The 25,920-nt window shown below is 42.8% G+C and overlaps 1 protein-coding gene across 4 annotated transcripts in view; it reads left to right on the forward strand.

The window, feature by feature from the left end:
* The first annotated feature begins 3,281 nt into the window (after positions 1-3,281).
* BPGM (bisphosphoglycerate mutase) overlaps positions 3,282-25,920 on the forward strand; it is a 31,088-nt gene continuing 8,449 nt past the window's right edge. Inside the window, exons 1-3 of one of the 4 annotated variants that reach the window (XM_045495696.1) lie at positions 3,283-3,653; positions 6,135-6,360; positions 20,033-20,694. In XM_045495696.1, the coding sequence (XP_045351652.1) occupies positions 20,094-20,694 (601 nt within the window). In that variant the 5' untranslated portion in view covers positions 3,283-3,653; positions 6,135-6,360; positions 20,033-20,093. Of the gene's footprint in view, positions 3,654-6,134; positions 6,361-16,117; positions 16,238-19,324; positions 19,451-20,032; positions 20,695-25,920 lie in introns of those variants that run through there. The other 3 variants (XM_045495693.1, XM_045495694.1, XM_045495692.1) reach the window with 3 other exon arrangements.

Here is a 25,920-nt window from a genome sequence, read left to right on the forward strand (position 1 = left end):
ATACCTGCATTAGAGATTCAGCCTGGGAATTAGGAAACTTGAAATATTGTTCTATACTTTAACTTGAGAGGAAACAGCATTCTAGGGAGGGAAAATGCATGCACAAAGTCTTAGTGGCTATGGAGAGGAAGAAGGAAGGCCAATATTAGGAATAATGGGAAACCACTGCAGTGTTTGAAGCTAGAGGGGCTGGGAGATTAGTTGTGATATGACTCCAAAGATACTCTACCAATATCACCTTGGCTGCCTAAAAGAGAGCAACAGTGGATTCAGGAAAATTTGGTTAGGAGTCTACTGAGAAAATCCAGGCAGGAGGTGATGGTAGCTTGGGTTAGGGTATTGGTAGTGTGTGTGTGTGTGTGTGTGTGTGTGTGTGTGTGTGTGGTGGAAGGATGGAAAAAGGGTATTTTAAAACATGTACCCTTGATTAAAACTGATTTTGATTAGATCATATAAAGAAACTTTAGCAACACATTCTAGAAACTACACCTCCAGATAACATGTTACTGGCTTCAAAGTATCATCTTGGGATGTTAAACACCTATTTCAAAATGCTTCATGCCTCTAAATAATTCTGGAAACCTTTTTTAGAATTTCCTTCAGAAACCATTTATGAGCCAAACCAGAAAAATAGGCTCATTGCTATATACGTGCTTCATATTTTATATATGTATTTTAAGTCACATTTCATATTATACATATACATATACACACACACATATACACAGGTATATTTTATAAATCCCAAAAGCTAAGGGAACTGTGTATAATGTTAAATTGCTGCAGGATTTATAAGAACTTCCTTTTATGACTCTGACCTTCCAATGTATGCAGTAAGGACACTTCTATAAGAAAATAAGCAACACAGGGGGAAAAAAGCTACATCATCGGATTGTTCATCAAAAACGGAAGATATGTTCTTTTGGCAAAGAGTGAGCCAACTTGGGAAACCCATAGACAGAAGGAATTCTTGGAAAGTCAGGAGGTGGTTTTTTTGTTTTGTTTTGTTTTGTTTTTTTTTACGGAGTAGATATAAATATATATCCTAGAAGACTGACAACGAATTTCTCACAGGAAAAAAAAAATGAAGTTCCACCCATCAGCTTTTGGGAGCAGTGGGCAGCATGGTGGGAAGAGTCAAAATTTTAGAACCACGCCTAGGAGTCAAGCTCTGGTTCTCTTAACTAGCTACGCAGGTTTGGACAAATTCTCGGAGCCTTACTTTCCTCATCTCTAAAATGGACACACAAATGCCAGGAGTTTTGTAAGGTTCTATTAACGGACCCCTGTCCGTTCCCTCCCCCAATTTTCTGTCACCTAAACTCCTTTTTCCTCAGGAAATCCTGAGGCAAGCAGGGGTTAAAGGCCAACCCCTCTGGGAGCTTTCGGCTTAAATGGCTTCTGCTCTCTCAGCCCTGCAATACCAGGGCACAGAGAAAAGAATTCTTGGCCACCTTACCAGCCCTGTCAAAAAAGAACTGGGACCAGCAGACAGTCCCTTTGGTTCAACAGATATTTCCAGAGCACCCTGTCACTGGGGGAAATAAGCAGTCCATTTAAATCCCTGAATCTTTTCAAGACACTGAAACACCCACAATGTCTGGAAGTAGCAGACTGGTTGAATTATGAGACATAACTCTTGAAGGCACATTCACATGATAGAATTATGTGCTGAAAAAGAATTTTAAATGACGGGGAGATGTTCATAATAAATTAAGTAAATGTTGCTGTAAAATAGTATATACATTAAGGATTCCAGGGTTGTTTTTTTTTTTTTTTTTAAATAATTGATTTATAGGGAAAACCAGAAGGAAATAAAAATTGCCAATGACAAATTCTGAGTGGTTGGATTATGGGTATTTTAATTTTTTTTAATGTTTATTTTTGAGAGGGAGAGAGACAGAGCGCAAGCAGGGGAGGGGCAGAGAAGAGAGGGAGACACAGAATCTGAAACAGGCTCCAGGCTCTAAGCTGTCAACACAAAGCCCACATGGGGCTCAAACTCATGAACCGTGAGATCATGACCTGAGCCAAAGTCGGAAGCTTAACCGACAGGCGCCCCAGATTACGGGTATGTTAATTTTTTTCTTTTCTAAACCTTATACAATAAATGTAATAGTTTTCAATATAGTGTTTCAATATGTAAATATGATACAGCATTTAGGAAACAACTCCACTGGGCAGAAATTGTGACTACCTTGTTCGTCACCATAGAAAAATAAGCATTTTTTTTTAATTTTTTTAACGTTTGTTTATTTTTGGGACAGAGACAGAACATGAGTGGGGGGAGGGTCAGAGAGAGAGGGAGACGCAGAATCTGAAACAGGCTCCAGGCTCTGAGCTGTCAGCACAGAGCCCGATGCGGGGCTCGAACTCACAGACCGCGAGATCATGACCTGAGCCAAAGTCGGACGCTTAACCGACTGAGCCACCCAGGTGCCCCGAAAAATAAGCATTTTAAAGAAATGTGCCCTTTTCCTCAATAGAGAGGTAAAAAATTTGGATGGGGCAAATTTTTTGGATGAGGCCCCTCCCTCCCTTGTCCTTGAGTTTTGGGTGTCCCTACACAGCCCAGAACTGAGAGTGGAAAATTTAAAAAAAAAATCATCCTGGCTCTTTTCCTGCCCATAGATGCTCAGTGTTGAGACTTAGAATGGGGAAATTTCACATAGTTCAGACCTCCCAATACAGGGGCTCCTGGCCTTGTCCGTGGGTCTGCACCCTCTCCACATTCACTTCCTGACAGTCGCTTCTCCGGGTGGCCGTGAGATACTGGGAGACTCCTGTCCTATATCCTCTGCAGGAGGTCAGGTCTCTGCTTGGGAGCAGGAAAGGGAAGGAAGGCACAAGGCCCAAATTTTCTTGAATTCTTAAAATACGAGTACTGCTAAGTAGTTAGAACACTTGACATTTATCATTAGCGTAATTGTTAAGAATAACTACCACTTACTGAATGCTTTCCAGGTGCCAGGTACACACTGTATTCTTTCATTGAATTTTCACATCAGCCACATAGGTTTTATTCCTACTTCACAGATAAAGACACAGGCTGAGGTCAAGCAGCATGCCTAAGTTCCCAGTTCTATAAAATGGCTGACGTAAGGTGCTTCACAGATTGTGAAACTGTTTCAAAACGGCCTCTTGTTATTTTTCACACTACTCTGCGAGAAGCGGATTCTAGGTTTTCACTTGTGAATGAAGGGGCAGATGGCTTTAATGTCCTCTCTGTGGGTCTACGTGCCTGATCCATGAGAGCATTCCCAGCGTTTGGTTTCAGTTAGAGGAGTCCTGTACTTAGCAGGGCGATGGTGGGAGCCAAACCTGACCCGACTATACTAGATTGTGCGTGACAGATTTTAATCTGACTCTGAAGAAGGTAGGGTGTGGTGGGAGACTAGATACTAGCAGGAAACAACCAGATCAGGATGTGACCCGACACTGTGAAGACAAGGAGACAGTCCTGTACATTGGATATAGGGTCAATTAATTCTGGACTTTGCTGGTGAGAAGCGGGGGGAGGAGGGAGCCAATGGCTCTGCAGGGAAGAAAAAGGCAGAATAGCCTAAGTCAATGGATGATGTTTTGATGCTTGGTGGACCAGCTCGACCCTACCTCAAAGGCTATATAAACAGCTGTGAAATTCTTTTGGCCAGGTATGTATGCTATCATAAAGTATTTTATTCAGGTTCTGAATAAGACAATCTGCTACTAACCCTTAAAATACCACGTGTTAACATCGACTTTTCAATATACACACGTAACAGAGAGAAAAACAAAGAGACAACATGGGTATGATAATTCACGGCATTTTCTTTTTTTTTTTTTTTAACTTTTTTAAATGTTTTATTTATTTTTGAGAGAGAGAGAGAACGCATGTGCACGAGTAGGGGAGGGGGCAGAGAGAGGGGGAGACACAGAATCTGAAGCAGGCTCCAGCCTCTGAGCTGTCAGCACAGAGCCCGATGCGGGGCTTGAACCCACGAACTCTGAGATCATGACCTGAGTCAAAGTCGGATGCTTAAGTGACTCAGCCACCCAGGCGCCCCAATTTACTGCATTTTCATTTGTTTGGATGAAAGTGGGACTACACCGAAGTTGCTGGAAACAAAGCAGTGACCTGTGACACTATTTCCATAGCTAAACTGCTTGCCTGTATCAGAATTAAATTTCTCCTGATTGGCCTTTATGGAAGTTCATTTTAACATCAGTAACCTTGATTAAAAAAAAAAAAAAAACTATTGGAGCCCCCGGGTGGCTCCCTCGGTCAAGTGTCCGACTTCAGCTCAGGTCATGATCTTGCAGTCTGTGAACTTGAGCCCCGTGTTGCGCTCTGTGCTGACAGCTCAGAGCCTGGAACCTGCTTCAGATTCTGTGTGTCCCTCTCTCTCTGCCCCTCCCCCACTCACGCCTCTGTCTCTCTCTCTCTTTATCTCAAAAGTAAATAAACATTAAAATAATAATAAAAAAAAACCCTATTGTTTATTTTTGGGGAAAGCAGCGGAAGAGGAAACATTTTCTCAGAATTATGAATCGGCAACCTTGGGTCCTTGTCACGGCTCTGTCCCCAACTGCTGTAATAATTGTGAACGTTAAACCTTTTAAAGTTCCCATTTCTCACCTGTACAAAGAGATTCTAAAATGCAAGTGATGTTTGGGATTGTTCATGTCCTAGGTGCCCAGCTAGCCCTCCATGGGTATCCACAACAGTGAAACCAAATCCAATGAGCAGGGGCCCTTAAGTCCTAAGTAAGGATCCCTAAATGCCAAATGCTGTAAGAGTCTGACACGTGAACGGTCGTCTTTAGACTCCAGAGTAGGGATGGGGGGCACGGAGTAGGGAGCTTCGATGCTACCCTGTAGTAGAAAAGCTTTTTCCTCACTTTGCCCCCATCTGGCATGGAGAAGAGGAAAAACAAGTGAGTACGAGTATAGGATTTAGAAGCTGCATTCCTGGGTGTGAAGACTGGACGCTGCCTCCTCCTGTTGCTCTGACTTGACTCTGGTCAATCTCATGCAAGGTGAATTCTAACTATTGCTAGGTGGGACCTATCACCTGCTGGGACCTGTCAGGCCTTGGAGGTGTGCTCTCCCAGAAGTAAAGCTCTTGTCTTTGAGATTCCAGGAGGAACTGTTACATTCAAAGACAGGGAAATGCTATGCCGAGCTAACTACAAACGCTTGGGTGGTAATGAACTCAATACGTAGTGTGTCACAGAGTTTAAAATGTGGAAGGATGATCTTTTCAAAATGATGTTTAATTTAGGCTTACGTTTATGCCTGGTGGTCACAAACCTACTGAACTTGTCACGAGGATGAAATAGGAAAAAGTCAAAAGAGGACACTAAACAGTAGGTAGGGCAGCTTCTAGAAATCAAGAAGGACAATTTCCCAGGTGGTCAGGCAAACCTATCATTCCTTATCTTTCTCGTCCACCCAAAAGTTCTGACACTCGCTTCAAAGTGTGGTAGTTCAAAGCTACTCAGATGCTTACAGGGCCTCGTGCCGAGCTTTGGGTATTTTCATGGGGTTCTCCTGTTCAGTCACTGTGGCCTCCCAATTTATAATTCTCCTCCTCTTTCCATTCCATCCTTCCTTCAACTGTTCTAGAAGCTTTTTTCATGCATCCCTCTTATCACTTTTCTTCCCCAACCAAAATAGTGTCGGGGAATTGCCCAAAGGGAGTCCCTATGAACGTACTAAGAGAAAGGGGCATGAGTTACTGCTCACAAATCGGGCACTTTAAAGGCTTTTGCTTTAATCACGATGTAAGTCTGACAACCACTGAGGAAAGCAGGAGCTTTTCGCCTGCGAGGACTCCCACCTTCATCCCCAGGATGAAAATTTCCCATGAACAAAAGAAGGTATCACCTCATCACTTCCAGGATTCCGCGGACACTTCTCTACGTTGGCAGATAGTTCATCTGTGACCCGAATCGCTTTCCAGCAGCACCTCAAGGGTTTAAACGCTACCCAAGCCCAAATGGTTTCTATCGCCGCGGCGATGCTCCCGGCTTTGTTTTTTTCTACTTCCCCAGGCCCAGGCCCGCCCCCCGGCGTCGAAGTCAGGTCTTTACTGGTCTGGGAGTATGCTCGTCTCCGCAGAGAGCCAATCAAAGCCTCGCCTTCTACCCCAGGGCTTTGGGAAGCGGAAAAGACCCGGACCTGATCCCGGGAGTGGGGAGAGGCCTCAAATGAGTGACAGCTCGACCCTCCAATAGGCAGAGCGCTAGGACCTGCCCCTTCTGGCTCCAGAGCTAGAAAAGAGCGTCGATGCCGGCGGCAGTGATGAGTTGTAGGAGGAGCTGGCTGCTTGGCGGTTCTGAGGAGCGGTGGCTGCTGCTGCTGGTGGCCTCTTTGCAGGTGAGTGGTTTTGTTTTCGAATTTTGCTGTTGCGAACCTTAACGTTTTTCAGTGATGTGGTGTTTTAATTTGAGCGCAGGAAGGCCAATTCTTTGCTCCCCGGATTCCGTCTTTGGAGAGAATCTGGAGCTCGCTCGTCCGCCCCTTGAGCTCCCACCCTCACTCCCCAAGGTCCCTCTCAGCTGTTCCTTTCGCAGAATGTGCCCCTCTGGGAGTCAGATCTGTCAGCTGAAAGGAGGACTCCGCGTTGGTAGTGGTGTCTTGACGGCAAGAATAAACAGGAGTTGGAGGGAGTGATGAACTCCTCGCTCCTGGACCTTTGAGGCACAGTGTGGCAGAGCCCCTTCACTAGTAGGGGTCCTGGAAGCAAGCTCGGGTGTTTTCAAAGCCATGCCACTGTATTTAGGACGATGGCAGACCTGGCCCTAAACGTCTAAGTAGAGAGAAAAAAACTGAATGGCATGGAAGGAGAAAGAGGTGAATATCTGCGATGGTTTCATGTAGCTCTCAAATCGAGCTAAATCACAGATTCTTAGAATCACTAAAAATTAAAGAAAAAAAAAAAAAGTAAGTTTATTTCTCCTCCTTCCAAAGGGATGGGGGCTGCATTACTCGAGAAGGGCAACAGAAATGCATGCTGGAAGTACAGTTCACAGTTACTCTGAAAAAGTAAAGTTAAAGGATAATTGGTTGTTTGCTAACTTATTATAACCCTCTTCCCCTACTGCCTCCCTTCCAAATTATGGAGGATTTACAGCCCGTGAGTGGTACCAGAATGTTGACCGAATGTAGACTTTTCGAGAAAAGAATCAAATGCCGTCTTTGACCAGTAGCTGCTACAGTTTTCTGTGATGAGAGCAGAACACATGTCAGTTTGTACTTTGTTCTAAAGCTCTCTCCCCTGAGGACAGGGACTAGGTTTTATCCATCTTTGTATTCCTGTACCATCTCGACACACCACAGATGCCCCTCGAATGTGGTGGACTTTCTTTTAAGTTTTAATTTTTAATCCTAGTTAGTTAACATAGTGTTATATTAGCTTCAGGTGAACAACGCAGTGATTCAACACTTCCATACATCACCCCGTGCTCATCACAAGTGCACTCCCTAATCCCCATGTTGGTGGACTTTAGAGAAGTGTAATTCAAACATATGGTGTAATGGAAGGAGCTCTGAGCTGGAAGTCAGGACACCTAGGTTTTAGTCATGAAGCTGTTGCTATTTGTGTAATCTTAAACAAATCATTTCAACCCTCTGACTTGGTTTTTTGCATCTTTAAAAAGCGGATGGTGCAGTGGATTATTTCCGAGGGCCATGCCTGTGTTAAAAGCCGGTTTTAAACTAACGGTGATTAGACATTTTCCACCACGAGTACATAAGCAAAAAATCTCATAGCAGTAAATTCTGGGCCAATCTGTTAGCAAATAAAAGTTCCCATCTACAAAGGGTGGTACTTACTCTTTTGTGCCCCCGTTTAAACCAAACCAAATGGATCATTGTAGAAAATTTGGTCCGTGTACAGAATGACCATTGTACAGGGCGTAATGTGGCAGAAAATGTCATCCTTTATTCCGTCGCTCAGAGGTAACCACTGTTAGTGTTTGGGCACATCTTCCAGTCTCTCTTCCTCTTTTGCCTTCTACGGTTGGTTGAAATTAAGTGGCACATTGCATTTCAAGTAATGACTGGTACATCTAAATTCAGCTGTGCCTTCATTTCTGTGGGCCTGGTGCTCAGAGAACAGAGGATACACAAATATTTGAACCAACAGGTCTCTTGAACATCCTTGGAATGAAATCTGGTTGTGAGAGGATGTTTATGTGGAAAAATAAGACTACAAGTATTACTTAATGGTAATACTCTTGCCCTGAAATTTGGCCACAAATATTGAAAAAAATGTACTTTATAAAACATAAACTTGACCAAGGCGTTTGGATTGTAGAATACTGCTTAATATTTTGTATGTTTCTAGAGCTGTATCTTAACATCAACTCCCCACACCCCCAATACACACAACATTTGATTGTATTTCTCCTTTCACTACCTAATTTAACCTTTTCTTTTTACCCCCGCCCTCACTTTACTTTTTTTAATTATTTTTTAAAGTTATTATTTTTTTAATGTTTATTTTTTTTGAGAGAGAGAGAGCATGAGGTGGGGGGGGGGGTAGTATAGAGAGAGGGAGACACAGAATCTGAAGCAGGCTGTAGGCTCTGAGCTGTCAGCACAGAGCTCAAAGTGGGGCTCGAACTCACAGACTGCGAGATCGTGACCTGAGCCAAAGTCAGGCGTTTAACCGACTGAACCACTCAGGTGCCCCTCATTTCACTTTATTCCCAGCATTTACTTCTGCGCATACCTCAGCAAGGAGGATCACTTTCAGGAGCCTGAGGTCTGTGCCAGGCTTGGTTCGTCAAAGTCTGCTGCATTCAACCCAGAATACTTTTCACTTCGGCAGGAGTGCTTCACTGTAATTTCATCTAGTCTCACTCATAGCCCTTGAGAACAGCAGTTATCCTTATCTTTATGGATAAGGAGCCTGAGGTCCAGAAAATTTGAATAACTTGGTCAATATCAGTAAGTAGCAGAGCTGGGACTAATGCCCAGGTTTCTTGACTTCAGACTTCTGGGATTTGGTGGAAATAGCTTGTGTTGACAAAAGCTACTATCCTGGGGGAATAAGTAACCAAAGTTAGGAAGGAGGTGTCATGAGTGGGTGTTTTGCTCATCAGTGATGCCGTGCAGGCCGGAACAAGCAACGTGCCTCAGGCAAACACTCATCTCATTACAGATGTAGATGTCTTCCCTGTGAATAGGGGTCTACCTGCTGTGGTTTGCTTTGCATGTACCAAGTGATCAGTGGGGGCTGCTGGTAGATGTAAAGCTGGAGAATGACAGGGTCGTAATGCCTGCAAAACACCTGGAGGTGATAGCATTTGCTCCTGGTAGAGAGGCGCCCTTAGATTACAAATACAAATAGAAAAGTTACTGTAAAGCTTTAGGGAAGGTAATAGTGGAAAACAAGGTACTTTCAGGTACATGTTTGAACTTTTAATATTGAGCTTGATTTGGGGGGAAGAACACTTTGTTAAGACTCCAAGAACTGAGCTCTGGATTTCATTTCCCTTAAGAACAGTTCCTTTTTAATTTATTAGAAACATGGCTAACCCCTCTTTTTTTCTGTCCTCAAATACAGCCAGCCTGTGTTCTGTAGAGTTGGATTCCTACAGAGTTAGGTTAAGAGTTGTTCAAAGCTGTGCAATGAGGTTTTGGACTAGGGAAAACATCAGAGTGGTTGAGGGTAGCATTTGAAGAGCTAATAATTAAGGGTAATCTTTTGATCAAAGCAACCCTGACTCTGTATCCCTTTTTTTTTAAGTTTATTTATTTATTTTGAGAGAAAGAGCAAGAGAGAAGAAGTCAGGGAGGGGTAGAGAGAGAGGAAAGGAGAGAATCCCAAGCAGGCTCCGTACTGTCAGTACAGAGCCCTACGCAGGGCTCAAACTCACGAACTGTGAGATCATGACCTGAGCCAAAATCAGACACTTAACTGACTGAGCCACCCAGGTGCCCTTCTGTATCCATTATTTTTATGTTACCTCAACATGATATCACTGATCACATTTCTTCCTCAGTTTTTGGAAGCAGAAAACAAACTAAGTTTTTGGACTGGTCTTTAGCCTGTAATTTTCCCCACCCATTCATGAGTTGTTATGCTAGAGTATTAGACATCATTACTTTTCAAACACCTGAGGAAGGGAGGCAGCAACGTCTCAGGAGCATTAGTTTGGAGGACGGAACGAGCGTCAGTTGTTGGGGTTGGCGGGGGAGGTGAGTGAAATTATATGCTTTAATGAAAGGCAGGAGTAGGAGGCAGCAGCAAGATTGTTGTGCTACATTTGTCGAAACTACCTAGAGGTCCTGGAAATATTGTAGTAGTAACCTCAGTAAATGCAGGGCCGTGTGTTTGCACCAGTCCCCTACCTGCCTGCTCTCTCCAGGCTTGCCTTGCTGAAAGGATGCTGATTCTAAAAAAAATAAATAAATAGGGGCTCAGCCGGTTAAGCATCTGACTTCAGCTCAGGTCATGGTCTCACGGTTTGTGGGTTCAAGCCCCGCAGCAGGCTCTGTGCTGGCAGCTCAGAGCCTGGAGCCTGCTTCAGATCCTGTGTCTCCCCCTCTCTCTGTCTCTCTGTCTCTCTCTGTTTCTCCCTTTAAAAAAAAAAAAATAAACATTTGAAAATAAATAACATAACTTCAATTTTATGGTGGCATTTATGGAAAGAATATTTTTTTGGCTCTACAAGCGATTTAGGTGGAATTTCTATGCCCACGCATAGTGAAAAGTCTTTGAAAAGATGTCACCTGCATAGCGTGTTTCCTTTGAATCACCTGTCGATGTACTGCTGGGCCAATTGCTAAGCTTGTATTCCCAGGCAAGTGTACATTCACCTGAAGTGTGAGACACTGTGGCAATTTATGAAGACGATAGTCTAGGAAAAGTAAAGCATGTCAAAATTACCTATTTTTGAAGTTGCTTACTACCATGAATACGTCTTCTCTCTAACTTTACCTTGGACCTGTTATGAATTGGGTGAATTAAGCAAAAGTAAGCTCCTCAGACTGATTTAAATGAGTTCAGTATTGTCTTCTGTGAGGAATAAAAACAATTATGAATGGGATTTCATTCCTCAAGGTACTTGCAGTTCTGGCCAAGAATAAAATCAGGTGATTTAATAATTCTGAGATTATCCCATGACAGGATGCTTAAAGGTTCAAAATGCTGATATGATTAGTAGGTCTGAATATGATATCCAGCTAGGCCAGGGATTGGCAAACTAAGGCCTTCTGGTCTGCTCCCTGTTTTTGTACAGCCCACAAGCTCTGAATAGTTTTTACCTCATTTACTGGTTGAAATAAGTCAAACAATGACAATATTTCACATGTATGAAAATTATATAAAATTCTAATTTCAGTGTCCACACATAAAATTTTATTGGACTAAAGCTTCATTTATTCATTTATGAACTGTCTATGGCTGCTATCAGCTACAATGGCAGAGTAACTGCAACAGAAGCCAGATAGCCCACGGAGCCTAAAATGTTTACTATTTAGCCTTTTACAAAAAAAGTTGCCAACACCTCAGCTAAGCTGTACTGTCTTTCACGTTCATCTCCTTCATCACATCTCAACAGCCATTATCCTGGTCCAGGTCTCCATTATCTACATTACCAGAATCATTGCAAAAGCCTCTCAAGTTTTCCTATCAGTGGTTTTTCCCATCTCATTCTGTGTTTGTAAGTGCTGCCTGATCCTCCTAAAATACACATACTTATTTTAGTGATGTCCCAATACTTATGGAAGAACCTATCTTCTTTGCACAAGACCTTTCTGGGGCCACTGTTCAGTCTTATCTTTCTAGGCTAATCTCCTCCTACTTCCTTGTTAGACCCTATACATAGGATAGAGATCATAAAATCTTCCAAATGGGACACTCAAGTGTGAAAGGGGCCCTATAATGATTACGTGGGGGAAACAGGCCTAAAGCAAGACTGTTCTAGGCAAAGCAGGAAATGTGGTCACACTATCTATACTCCACCCGGTTTGAATGGCTCACCATTCTCCATATGTACCCGTTCCCTTGCTTCTACTCATTATTCCCTTAGGCTCCAGTTCCTTTTCCTTGTTTTATAAGTCTGAGTCTTGAACATCTTTCCAAATCTGGGTTAAATAGTGCCATGTCCATGAGCCTTACTCAGAAATAATCTTTCCTTTTTTTATCTCCCTTATGAATGGCTTTCTCATGGTGTGGATGACTTTCTGCCTTAGTGATACACACACACACACGCACACACACGCACACACACGCACACACACATCCTTTTTCCCCATCAGTTCCTTGAAGACATAATCTGTGTTGGATCCTGTACTCCTCATAGTCCTAGCATTATGTCATGCTCAGGTGGTGGTTGCAACACATGTTTAAAGAATGAATTAGTTGACCAGATTGGGGAGACTGATGAATATTTGGGGCTGTCAATTTGTAAATCTTCCATTTTAATGTGATTAAAGTAGTGAGAAAAGTTGGGTTTCCAAGGACTGAGGAGAGCCTCGGATGTCAACGTGGCAGTGTAGCAGAGTGGTTCTAGGTGTAAAGATAGGCGTTGGGGTCCAGCCTGCCTGAGACTGATTGCCAGCTCTGCCATTTACAATCTGTGTCACTTTGGGCAAGTTGACCTTTCCTCCTAAGTTTCTGCATCTGTAAAATGGGAGTAGTCCTAGAATCTTCTCCATAGAATGGTGGTTGAGGATTCAAATAGTCCCAAATCACATGGTGAGCCCTCTATGAATATTAGCTGCTGTGATACCGCATGCTGTCTTCATCATCACGGTACTATTAATGGTGGGTAGGAAAATACAGCGACTCGAGACAAGGATGTAACAATAGAAGAGCTGAGAGAAATGCAGCCCCGAAATCTTAGAATAATTGTACCCCCTTGATTGAAGTAGTTTCAGAGGGACCAAAGTGGTGTGAGTCCTGCGAGAAGATGGTTTCACTTAGTAAGAAATGACTAGTTAGCAGTTTTTTGAGAGACCAGTTCAGTCGAGTGGTCAAGGCACAGGTTAGGTGTCCGAGAACTAAATAAGTACTGGCCAGAAGGCGGGGAAACAGTGAATAGGAAGGGGTGAGAAGGGGAGACACAGAAGCATATAAAAGATCTATTTGTTTAGTAAGTTTTTTCTTTCAGCTTTACCATACTTTAAAAAGGAAGAGGGATGCCTGGGTGGCTCAGTTGGTTAAGCGACCGACTTCGGCTCAGGTCATGATCTTGCAGTTTGTGGGTTTGAGCCCCGCATCGGGCTCTGTGCTGAGAGCTCAGAGCCTGGGGCCTGCTTCAGATTCTGTGTCTCCCCCTCTCTCTAGTCCTCCCCTGCTCACGCTCTGTCTCTCAATAATAAATAAATGTTAAAAAAAAAAAAAACAATAAAAATAAAAAGGAAGAAACCCTGGGATATGCTAATTCAGTGACCTGTGTGGCCCTTTTTGGAATGAAGTAAATCATTGACTAAAATTGGTGCTTAATTCAGGTGCTGGTAACCCTTGCCAAGGGATACATAAGGAACCTTCAAGAACCAACTCCAGAGTGGTTAGCTTTACCAAACACAACACAAAAAACAAAGCTCGATTAAAAAAATAATAATAATTTTTCATTTGAGAGTGGGGAGTATATACACGTAGTATGGCACCCCTCTAAATTGCCCACTTGACTTTGTACCTTGAGGTTTTTCTCGAGCAGTCATAAGCTGAGCCCTCCTTTATACTCACCTCGTTTGTATGCGTTTTATGAAATGACTGCCTGGGTTTGGACGGACAAGTTGTGACTGGAGATGCTCCTGTGAACTGAAGCCAAGTGGAGCCTAGATACTCAAAAAACCCAGATGCTGAAGTCTCTAGTGGTGAGAAGAAGGAGCACAGGCATTGGAGGCAGAAGGCGTGGATTGTCGTTCCAATTTGCCACTTAGTTGTTTGTTGGTTGGTTGCTTGTTTTTTTTTTTTTTTCTTCAAGTTTTTATTTGAATTCCAGTTACTTAACAGATGGTATAATATGGTCAGTAGGAGTCTCTTCTTTCTGGAGATTATGACCATTCATGAATATATTAAACTGTCAAGGACACAGAAGTGTAATGGATGATTGTTATCGGCTCTGGCTTTGCCACTAAATACACTGTGATTCTTGAATTAAGGCTTCCTAACCCCTCGGGCCTGCCAACTGAGTGGTTTTTACTTTGGCAGTTACCGCTAAAACGGTCAGGCCTTAGGCTCATTAAGCACAATGTAATCACCCCTGTCAAACTGACTTCAAGTCAGTCAACACAGCTCCTTACTAAGTACCTTGTGTGTGTCGTATGTCAAGTGTCACGCTAGATTCCAGAGATAGGGCAAGTAGCACCTGCCGTGATACAGTTCACAGTCTAATAGGGCACCCAGATGCCGGACAAGTAATCTGTCACAAGTGACCCATCACAGCTGTATGCAGTGTTGTAGAGCAGGGTGCTTCACGAGTGTTTTCCAAGCAGGACTGTCCACTTCCCAATGGGTGAAAGGGAAGGCTAGAGAAGTCTGCCTAGAGCAGAGCTTCTCAAAGCATGGTCCTCAAACTGGCAGGATGTCAGCATCATGTGGGAACTTGTTAGAAATACAGATTCTCAGGCCCGCCCAGATGTGGTCAGTCAGGCCTTGGAAGTGAGGCCCAGCACTCTGTTTTAACCACTTCTCTTGGTGATTCTCATGTACATTCAAGTTTGAGAATGATTGGCCTAGAGGAAATAACATTTAAGCTCTAAAGCTGTTCTGATCCATTTGGTAGCCACTGGTCACATGTGGCTCTTGAGCCTTTGAAATGTGGCTGGTCCAAATTGAGACATGCTATAAGTATAAATATGTATCAGGTTTCAAAGACCTACTATGAAAAAAAAGAATGTAAAATACCCCATTAATACTTTTATATAGATTGTATGTTGGAATAGTATTTTGATTCTATAAGGTTAAATAAAATATATTATTTTTTTGAGTTTATTTATTTCAAGGAAGAAGAGACAGCATGAGTCGGGGAGGGGCAGAGAGAGGGGAGGAGAGAGAATCCCAAACAGGCTCTGCACTGTCAGCACAGAGCCTGATGAGGAGCTTGAACCCACAAAACTGTGGGATCATGACCTAAGCCAAAACCGAGAGTTGGGCGCTCAACCGACTGAGCCACTCGGGTGCCCCTCAATAAGGTATATTATTAAAATTAATTGCATTTATTTCTTTTCCCTTTTTAATGTGAATTTTAAGAAATCTAAAATTATATATGTGGCTTGCAGCATATTGTGATTGACACAGCCGATCTAAAGGGTGACTAGAGGTTACCTCAAGCTGGGTGGGACCAAAGTGGCAGTGGAGGGGAGGGGATGCAGGGTGAGGGTTCTGGGTAGGGTACAGTGTGTGCAGGGGTCCTGAAGCAAGAAAGAACATGACATGCTCAAGGAAATAAGAGAAAACCAAAGCCTTGCAAGTCATGTTCAGGATTTTGGACTTTATCCTAAGACCAACAGGAAGTGATTGAGGATTTAAAAAAAAATTTTTTTTTTTCAACGTTTATTTATTTTTGGAACAGAGAGAGACAGAGCATGAACGGGGGAGGGGCAGAGAGAGGGAGACACAGAATCGGAAACAGGCTCCAGGCTCCGAGCCATCAGCCCAGAGCCCGACGCGGGGCTCAAACTCACGGACGGCGAGATCGTGACCTGGCTGAAGTCGGACGCTTAACCGACTGCGCCACCCAGGCGCCCCATGATTGAGGATTTTAAATAGGGTGCTCACTTTTCAGGAAGTTTGCAGTTAATAAATGAAGGCAAGAGAGCTACATCTGAATATATCAAGACTCTCAAAGTCAAAGCTTCTCCCCTCCCCAAAAGATGGTGGGCATGGAGGCATTTGGTCCGGATTGAAAGGGAGCAGGACCCTGCCTGTCACCTACCCGTGCCCCAGGACTTTAGGCCCAAACACCCCCGAGTCAAGGGAGAAGCAGACACCTGGAAGAGGTAGTTTTGCTTTCAGTTCATTTTCAGCATGGTTAAAGCTCAGAGCTGGCCGAAGCATTCCAGGAAGAGTCCAAAGTTGAGTGGAAGTTTGATTACAGAGCTGAGGCTCTTCAGGGCACTGGCCCAGGCTTTGGTGAAGAAGGGTCAGGGACAAGGAGCCCAGCACATGTGGGGGTTAGAGGGTGTTGGACAAAGCAGAGGAAAGCTGGGATTGGAGCCTGGGGGCTGGGGGACTGACCTTCTCCTGGGGTATGGTGGCCTCTTCATTCATCTGTGGCCTGGAGATTTCCCTGTAAGTCATGGTGCATATGTTAGCAGACTCAAACTGGCCTCCAGACACATTTCGTTTAGTTCATGTTTCTAAAATGTATTTAAACTAGTCACCAGTATTAATATCAGATTTCACATAAAACTGTGCATTTCTGGGGCACCTGGGTGGCTCAGTTGGTTGGGTGTTCGACTCTTGATTTTGGCTCAGGTCATGATCCCAGGGTTGTGGGATTGAACTCCATGTCAGGCTCTGCACTGAGTGTGGAGCCTGCTTAAGATTCTTCCCCCGCCACCCCTCTCTCTCTCCCTCTCCCCCTCTCCCCCTCTGTCCCTTCCCTGCTCACAACCCCCCCCCCCACTCTCTCTCTTTCTCACTACAGTTGTCTTTAATGTGCATTTCTGGTGTTTTTGAAAACTGGAAGATCCAGGAACCCCACAGAGACATGGAGCAGCCAAGTAGTAGCTACTCCTTTTATTTTTATATGAACTTTTAGGAGCTGAAATGACCATTAAAAATTTTTTTTTTAATGTTTATTTATTTTTGAGAGAGAGACAGACAGACAGAGTGCTATAAGGGGAGGAGGAGAGAGAAAGGGGGAGACACAGAATCCGAAACAGGCTCCAGGCTCCGAGCTGTCAGCACAGAGCCTGACGTGGGGCTTGAACTCATGAGCCGTGAGATCATGACCTGAGCCGAAGTCAGACACTTCACTGACTGAGCCACCCAGGCACCCCCTGAAATGACCATTTTTATGTTTTTTAAAGAAGACATTTATTTACCCTAAAGACAAAACTGAGTCCCCAGGTTCTGTGTGGTCTGACTCGAAGTATTGCAGTCTCTCCAGTGTTTGCTTTGAGGAGTCCCTTCTTCTGTGTATTCTCCAGAAAGGTTGTAAGAATGGGACCCTTAGTTCAGTGAGACCAAGTTATACAAAAGCTCTGTCCATCTGCACGAGAGCCACGTCCATCAGAGAAGCACATACGCTCTCTACAGTTTTCCATGGTTCCCATCATGCCTGTGGCTCAGTGTGTGTGTTTGTGTGTTTGTTGGTAAACACTTGGTATACCAGCTCCCATGATGATTAAAATCTTAAACTTTAAACCTCAGCAGCTCCCCTGTAAATATTCAGTAGTTAATTAAATGGGAAGTCAGTTGATAGCAGCAAGGAGGAAAGAAGGAAGTGACTTTATTTACCCAAGATAGATGCACTAATCTGTACTTTGTCCTATGTTCACCCCTGTACACCAGAGGGAGGGAGGGGTGTAGTGTTTGTGGCTGTGGTACTGTTTCTCTGCTCTCTCTCTCTCTCTCTCTCTCTCTCTCTATATGTATATATATATATATATATATATATATATATATATATATATTGGGGGTGGGGGGAACAGAGAAATTGTTTCATTTCTTAAACAGAGTAAGCAAATATAGCAGATTAAAATACTGCAAGCTTGGTGGTAAGTGCCTGAATGTTCATGATGTTATTGCCATATATATTTTTTGTTCTCTTGGTATAGTTCATAATCAAAGGCAGTGGAGAAGTGCTTTTGGCTGCAGAATTTGTCCATCCTACCCTTTTTTAAAATATATATTTTAGAGGAAGGGAGGGAGAGAGAGAGAGAGTATGAGCAGGGGAGAAGGGCAGAGGGAGAGAGAGAGCATGAACAGGGGAGAGGAGCAGAGGGGGAGAGAGAGAGAGAGAGGGAAGGAGAGAGAATCTTAAGCAGGCTCCACACTCAGCACAGAGCCCAATATGGGGCTTGATGCAGGGCTCAATCCTGTGACCCTGGGATCATGACCTGAGCTGAAATCAAGAGTCAGAGGCTCAACTGATTGAGCCTCCCAGGCACCCCATCATACCTTTTTTCATTTAAAGGGAAAACAGCTTTATTAGCATAAGGAGGCTTCTTGCTTGACACGACAAAGTGAGGGTTGGGGTGGAGGAACCCTTGATAGCCTCTCTTTTCTCCATTCCCTTCTCTACCAGCATCAAAAAACAAAACAATAAATGTTATAGGAGGGTGGGTCTAGTTTTTGATCTGACAGAAGTTTCTAGTACTTGGTGAATTGGGGCTCTTTGAAGAAACAATATAAAAATATCTTTCTTTTGCAAATTAAACACACACACATACACGCACGCCCACACATTCATTATTTGGTCTCTCCCCGTGCCTTAGACGGGGTTTGTTCAAGTGAAAGATCCTGAAATTTGAGCTCATTAGCTTTGTGATTATTCTGCTTCTGGGCACCAGTGATCACACAGCAAAACACTGCCCAGCTGTGTGTCATCCCATTCTCTGTTCTTCCGCCAACCCCATGCCCCTCTGGGCTGAGGGTAGAATCATCCCTCTTCCTCCAGAAATTCTCAGCTGTCTGATGTACCTTCGCCCGAGCCCAGTCTCTTCCAGATGCTTCCTGTTTCACATGCACTAAAGCTTCAAACCTGATGCTTGACCAGAAAGGGGTGTCATAAACCTGACCACCCTGGTCTTTCAGCTGCTTGCAGATTACCTCAATCTGCTTCTTCCCTCAGGGCCCCATCAGTTTACTTTCTCCTGCAGTGAGATGAAGCCTTGTTTTAAAGGGTTTTTTTCCCCTTCAGAATCTCTGGAAATTACTAAAGAAAGGAAGAAACTAGATACCTAGATTCCAGTTAACTTTGTCACTGACTGTTATGTAACTGTGGGTGAATCACGGATTAAGTGGGCCAGAAAATCTCCCATTTCATGGAAGTTGCAAGAACGGCAGGAGACCAGGCCCCGATGTTCATATCATTTTTAGTCCCCGGTGTGGAAAACCCTGGGGTGGAAGTGGAGAGCCTGGGCATGCAAGGCGGGCAGTGTTTGTCGGTATACCTATGTCCACTGCAAGGAGGGTGAGGGCAGGCTGATGCAGCCGGAGCAGCAGATTCTCCAGGGGACGGAGTGGGCCCAGCAGACCTTCGGGCCAGCAGCCTAACTTAGGGAATTCAGAAACACTGTAAGGTTGTCTGTCCCACTTCACCAGATTCTTCTCCCGCTGAGATGCGGCTGGTGTGTGTAGGGCAGCCTAAGATTTGGGCAGGAGGGGGCGGGGCCTCCTTATCAGCGTGCTTCCTGTCACTTCTTCAGACCTGCTCCTGCTAATCTCTTTCTACAGGCAGCATCTCTTCTACAGCTGCTTGCATTTGATAGCTTTTTTGCATCAGGATTTATGCCTGCCGAGCGTTGTTTTGGGGGCAGGTGAGAGATTATTTAGGTGAGTACCGTATTCAGTGTTAATGTTGTTTTAAATCACTTTTGGTGTTGTTTGAACGTTGGACCGTAGATTTTCTTATATGTAGTGTCGCCTGTGGCATTGAAGAGCGAGTTGCCACCCATTAGTGATTTACATACCAAGCAGATGTGGTGGTTCATTGAATTAACATGTTTAACTTCTATAATAAGGTGACACTGGTCAATATTCTTTTTCCACCAGGGGAAAAACAAAGTGAGAAGGATGCCTTCAACCTGGAGTCAGCTGCTAGGAGCTGGGAGTTCCCAGCTACTAGTCATACTTTCAGACATCTATAACTCATTCTAGTAAATCCTCTCTTCTGTAGGCACAGACTGCCTTTTTATCTGGTGGAAACGCAGCATGCCATTAGAATGACATGTCCTGTCATTTTACATCATACAATTAAGATATTGTCTAGCTGTCAGAAAATTCAAATCGACTAGGCTCCCTGTCATTAATTATCTGTAGAATGTGCCATAGTGTATATGTTGTAAAGTTGTGCTTCCATTCAGGTAGTCGGTTGAATGAAGACCATAACATACTTTTTGTTTCTTCTCTTTCTAGATGTCTTGCTGTCATTGAACACGGGCCCATTTGAAAGTGCTAGGCGAGCTCAGCCATCAGTATGTCCAAGTACAAACTGATTATGTTAAGACATGGAGAGGGCGCTTGGAATAAAGAGAATCGGTTTTGTAGCTGGGTGGATCAGAAACTTAACAGTGAAGGAATGGAGGAAGCTCGCAACTGTGGGAAGCAACTCAAAGCACTAAACTTTGAGTTTGATCTCGTATTCACATCCATCCTTAATCGGTCCATCCACACAGCCTGGCTGATCCTGGAAGAGCTGGGGCAGGAATGGGTTCCGGTGGAAAGCTCGTGGCGTCTAAACGAACGTCACTATGGAGCTTTGATCGGTCTCAACAGGGAGCAGATGGCTTTGAATCACGGTGAAGAACAAGTGAGGCTCTGGAGGAGAAGTTACAATGTGACCCCACCACCCATTGACGAATCTCACCCTTACTACCATGAAATCTACAGTGACCGGAGGTATAAAGTGTGCGATGTACCTGTCGATCAGCTGCCACGATCTGAAAGCTTAAAGGATGTTCTGGAGAGACTCCTACCCTTTTGGAATGAAAGGATTGCTCCTGAAGTCTTAAGTGGCAAAACCATTCTGATATCTGCTCATGGAAATAGCAGTAGGGCTCTCCTGAAACATCTGGAAGGTACCATCTTTATGCTACTACTTATTAGAGGTTGCTAAATGTTATGCTTGGACCTTAATCCAGAAAGGACAGGGTTTCTGAGCACAATTTACATAATGGACTTTCTTGCCCTATTCCCTTTTGTCATTTCAGTCTTTTTTTTTTTTAATTATATGAAATTTATTGTCAAATTAGTTTCCATACTCATTTCAGTCTTTTAAGAATCATTTCGTTCTATTAAATCAAAAACGCTGTGCTTTTCACATTCATACTATATAAAGCAATGATTCTAAAACTTTAGCAAGCATCAGATTTCCCTGGAGGGAGACTTTGGTCTACTCCAGATTGCTGGCCCCATCCTTGAAGTTTCTGAATTTGTAGGCCCGGGGGTATGGTTGGAGAATTTGCACTTCTAAGGTGTTTTCAGGTGATGCACGGTTACTGCTGCTCGGGGGTTTTCCACTTTGAGAACTATTGATCTAAAGGATAATAAGGTTTTTGCTGTAGCAAGGTAAAAGCAGGCTAGGGAGGGAATTAATTTCTATAGAGATGGTATGCAAAGTCAATTTATTTATTTGAGTCGTTCCAGATAAACAAAATTATCTAGACTTCAGTTTTGCCCATGCTCTTCCAACTCTAAACAATTATTCCTGCGTTGCAGATCTGTGTTTCTTGAACAATTCCTTTGTTCCAGCTCTTTCTTTCCACACCAGGCCTATTCATTGATTGGGAGAAAGTTAGGGGGAAAGTAAATAAAAGGATTGCCTGTTGGAGATAATCAGTTGGCTCAATTTTATTTTAACCACTTCATGTTGTGTTCTAAACATTCTGAAATGTACAATATTGTTATCTTCCTCTTAACTGATGTAAACTAGGAACCCCTGAGGACTCAGGCTCACCACTTTGGGGCATCAGCGACTGCACTGTGACACTTACAGGGGGTTCTTCTTCCCCTTTCTCCCTTCACTAAGCAATCCCAGGCATTTGTGCTTTTTGAGTGATCTGCTCCCTCGTCCTTTGTCCTGACAGCACCAGCAGTAGTTAGCCCCTGATATTAGAATGCATTTCTCTAACATTCCTTGCCCATTCTGCTTTACTTTTCTCTATGAGGCTGTGAAAAATGAAGAGGTTGACATTGTATGTGAAATAAGTGAAAATAGGTTATTGGTAACCAAACAAAGTGATCTTTATGAGATTTTATTGTAAACTTTTTAGCATGTGCTTTTGCCCCTGATTTTTATAACATGGCCAAAAGCCAAATCATTACTCGAATACTTGCATCCATTAGTTGTGCAGAGATCTAAACTCTACAGACTTTATTGGCTATTAAAAATGTTATTGGCTAGACATGGCGCTCACCCTGTTTGTGTATATATCTTATTTACTCAACTACATAAAGGCTTCTATTCTTTTTCTTTCAGAATAGTCAGGTATTTGATTAAGTGATAAATAACTTCATCATTATTGGACTACAGTACTTTATTGTTTGAAGAAGAGTTGAGCCTTCTCTTAGGACAACAACAAACTGAAATTCAGAATTTCGAAGTTTCTGCCAAAAGGTGTATTCTGTTCCACCACTCCAATTCCCTTGTTCCAGAGACGAGACTTCGATCTCTCTGTGGCCAAGCTCCCTTCCCTAAAGAAGATGCCATCATCTGCTTCAGGAACCTCTTTTCTCCCCTGTCTTAACTAGGAAACCCTCCCTTTAAAAATGATTTCTTGCTATTTAATACCATTTATTCTTCAACTGTCTTTAGGGTTAGATGTCTTTAAGATTATTCTGCATCCCCAGCCACAGCTCATTCTAGATACTCCCTTCTATTAGTGCATCGAGGATTTCCCTATTTGTTACTGTTCTTTTTTGAAGGGAATAGGAAGGTTTAGCCAATGGTGAAGAAGACTGTCACCCTGGTCAGAGTAGAGGGAGAATTACCTGTGGACGGCAAGGTTACCCATAGAAAGCTTACTTTCTGTATTTGAGGGAGGTTTTGAAACCATTAATAATTTACCGAAAAACAATCATTTGGTATAGCTGCTGTAGAAAACAATCCGTCAGCTTCTCTATAGATTAGACCTGCGGTTACCATACGATCCCACCAATTCTATTGCTAGGTATTTACCTGTATTCATTTCCTAGCGCTACTGTAACGAAGTACCAATAACTGCAAGGCTTAAAACAACAGATACTAATTTTCCGCACAGTTCCCCGGGGCTGGAAGTCCTAAATTAAAGTGTTGCCGGGGTCATATTCTCTCTATCCTTTCTTGCGTCTTCTAGCTTCTTGGGTTTGTTGGCAATCTTTGGCATTCCCTGGTTTGTAGGTGCATCCGTGCAGACCTGTCTTCACTAGGTGTTTTCCCTGTGCGTCTCTGTTTCTTGTCCAAATTTCCCCTTTTCGTAAGAATACACATAATATTAGAGTAGGATGAAAGCTATCATTTTAACTTGACTACCTCTATAAAGACCCTGTTTCCAAATAAGGTCACATTCTGAAGTTAGGACTTCAACGTATCTTTTTTGGAGGGATAATAGTTCAACCCATAGCAGTACTTAACAGAGATGAAAACCTATGTCGAAATGAAAACATGTACACAAAACTTCATAGTAGTAGTATTCATAAGAGCCAAAACACAGAGAAGCATCCCAAATGCGTGTCACCTAGTGACTAGATACATTAAATTTGGTATCCATACAATACAGTATGATTCAGCAATGAAAAAGAATGAAATACTCTTATGTGCTACAGTGTGGATGAACTTTAAACTCATCATTACCTGAAAGAAGGGCGTCACAAAGGAATATTTATTGTGCAATTCTACTTAAATGAAATGTCCAGAATGGCCACATCTTTACAGACAGAAAATAGATTATGTGTTTCCTGGGCCTGGGGTAGAGGTGGAAGGGTGGAAGGGTGTGGAATGAACAGTGGCTGCCGTTAGGTACAGAGTTTCTTGTTGGGGTGGTGAAACGTGCTAAAGTTGATTGTGATGATGGTCGCACGAGTCTGAATATACTAAAAGCCGTGGGATAAATGGATAAATTGTATGATATGTGAATTACCAAGTTAAAGCTGCAAAAATAATCAATGGGATTGAAAGATTAAAGGATGTGGCATATGGCCTAGAGAAAAATATTGGAGGGCAAATATGGGAAGCAGTGTCAAAGTAGACATGTATGGATGTGGAGTAAAGAATAAGGAAAAATAAAATAAACTACAGCTTTGGTCACTAGAGCAGAAATGGATTTATAGGGGTTGCTGAGAAATTAGTAGGCATTAGTCCTCAGGCTTTATTTAAGCTTTCTTCTGGAGGTCTTTTTTTTTTTTTTTAAGTTGGATGTATAGTGCTAAATGACTTTTCAGAGCTTAACACAACTGAAGCAACCTTAAATTATAATTCCTATCCCTCTCCCTATCTATAGGCCTTATACAAAATGTTGTTATTTGGAAGATAATTGATTTAAAACAGCAGTTTTCATGCTGGAAGAGGCAAATGGTATGAGATTTGAGAAGGAAGTACGTGAAAGTAGAAAAGGCATAAAGTTGGCTGATGTCTGCAGCAGAGGACAGGGGAGGTGTAGATGAGGGAGACAGGAAGTGGAAATGGGAGGGTTGGTGACCATGGCGGATGGCAGACATTCAGGGGGAAAAAAATGGCAGAAAATCCAGAATATGCCGTTAGGCACAAGCCATAGAGTGGGGAAGCAAAAGCAGTGGATGTGAAGATTGGGATCTGTCCATAGGAAGACAGAAGGCTGGTATGTAAGTTTGGCTCACCCACCCCGGGTAGAACAACTTGGTTCCTTTTGGCCTATGGTACCCCCTGGTGGTGCCGTTGTTAAGACTCATGGAGCTCTTTGGTGTCGCTGTGACTCCCTTTAGAATGACCTCCACGCCTAACGTGGAAGAAATTATTTTAGATTTTAGAATCACTCCATAAATTAGTTATTATGTCTTATTTTAGGAGTTCCCTAAATACCAATCTCCACTAATAGATTTCTCTTACTATATATTGAAAAATAAGATCCATGTATTCGATGTCACAGCTCTAAGAATTAAGCATAAATGACTTTGCCAAGATCCGAAGGAACAGTGTATGTTCTTTCTTCCACATAATTTCTGTTAATGAGATTTTAGCTTTTTAAAAATTTATTCTGGATGTATATGTTTACCAGAATAGGAATACCAACATTAGTCTTACCTCACACATCTGACTTTCAGGAACTCAAGTTATAGGGCTTTATGTAGTATTTGATAAATTCTCAGCCTAAAAGAAAATATTCCTTTGAATTTGGATGCTAACTTAAAAAAAAATTTTTTTTTGACATTTATTCATTTTTGAGAGACAGAGACAGAGTGTGAGTGGAGGAGGGGGAGAGAGAGAGGGAGACACAGAATCCAAAGCACGCTTCAGGCCCTGAGCTGTCAGCACAGAGCCCGATGTGGGGCTCGAACTCCTGGACCGCAAGATCATGACCTGAGCCGAAGTCAGATGCTTAACCTACTGAGCCACCCAGGGGCCCCTGGATGCTAACTTTTTAAGATTCCAGAAATTAAGTGAATCTTACTTACTTTAGGGGGAAATACAGGTATTTATCATATAGGAAGGACCACTGGCCAATTTATTTGTGTGTGTGTATGTTCATTGTGTTAAAAAATATCATAAAATTTACCATTTTAATTGCCAGTTTATTCTTACTGTAAAGTTACATGACTGTATCACCCCCATTTTCTGGTTAATACCTGTTGTTCCAGTGCAATTATTAATAGCATCTCCTTTCACTTTCATAAGTGCCCTGCTTGAATGATAAATTATGTGGTCACCTTACCATAAAGGTGTTAGCCTTTACTAGTATTAAGAATGAATCCCTGAAATAGGTGTGACCAGATTCCATATTTCCTGTAAACACAAAAGTTGCTAAATTCTTTGCATTGATTACAAAAGTAAAGATGTTTGTGGTTGTAGATTCATCTGATTCCTAGTCATGCTTTCTAGATATGTTTATATAAAATTCTCTCCTATTAACAGGATCTTTCAAGGAACTGGGCAATTTTTCCCTGTATTATCCTTAAACTGCCTGACAAACTTAAAGCATGTTACCTTCTGCTGGGGAGGAGTATGGTCGCTGATAGAATCAACGACAGCATACTCTCGTATCACAAAAATACTTTATTGTTTAAAGACTATAACTTTGGGGTAGGAAGGATGATGTCCCAGTAAAAAAACTAATTAGAATATTAGTCTACCC

The sequence above is a fragment of the Leopardus geoffroyi genome, chromosome A2 (genome assembly GCF_018350155.1).
Source record: "Leopardus geoffroyi isolate Oge1 chromosome A2, O.geoffroyi_Oge1_pat1.0, whole genome shotgun sequence".
Taxonomy (NCBI): domain Eukaryota; kingdom Metazoa; phylum Chordata; class Mammalia; order Carnivora; family Felidae; genus Leopardus; species Leopardus geoffroyi.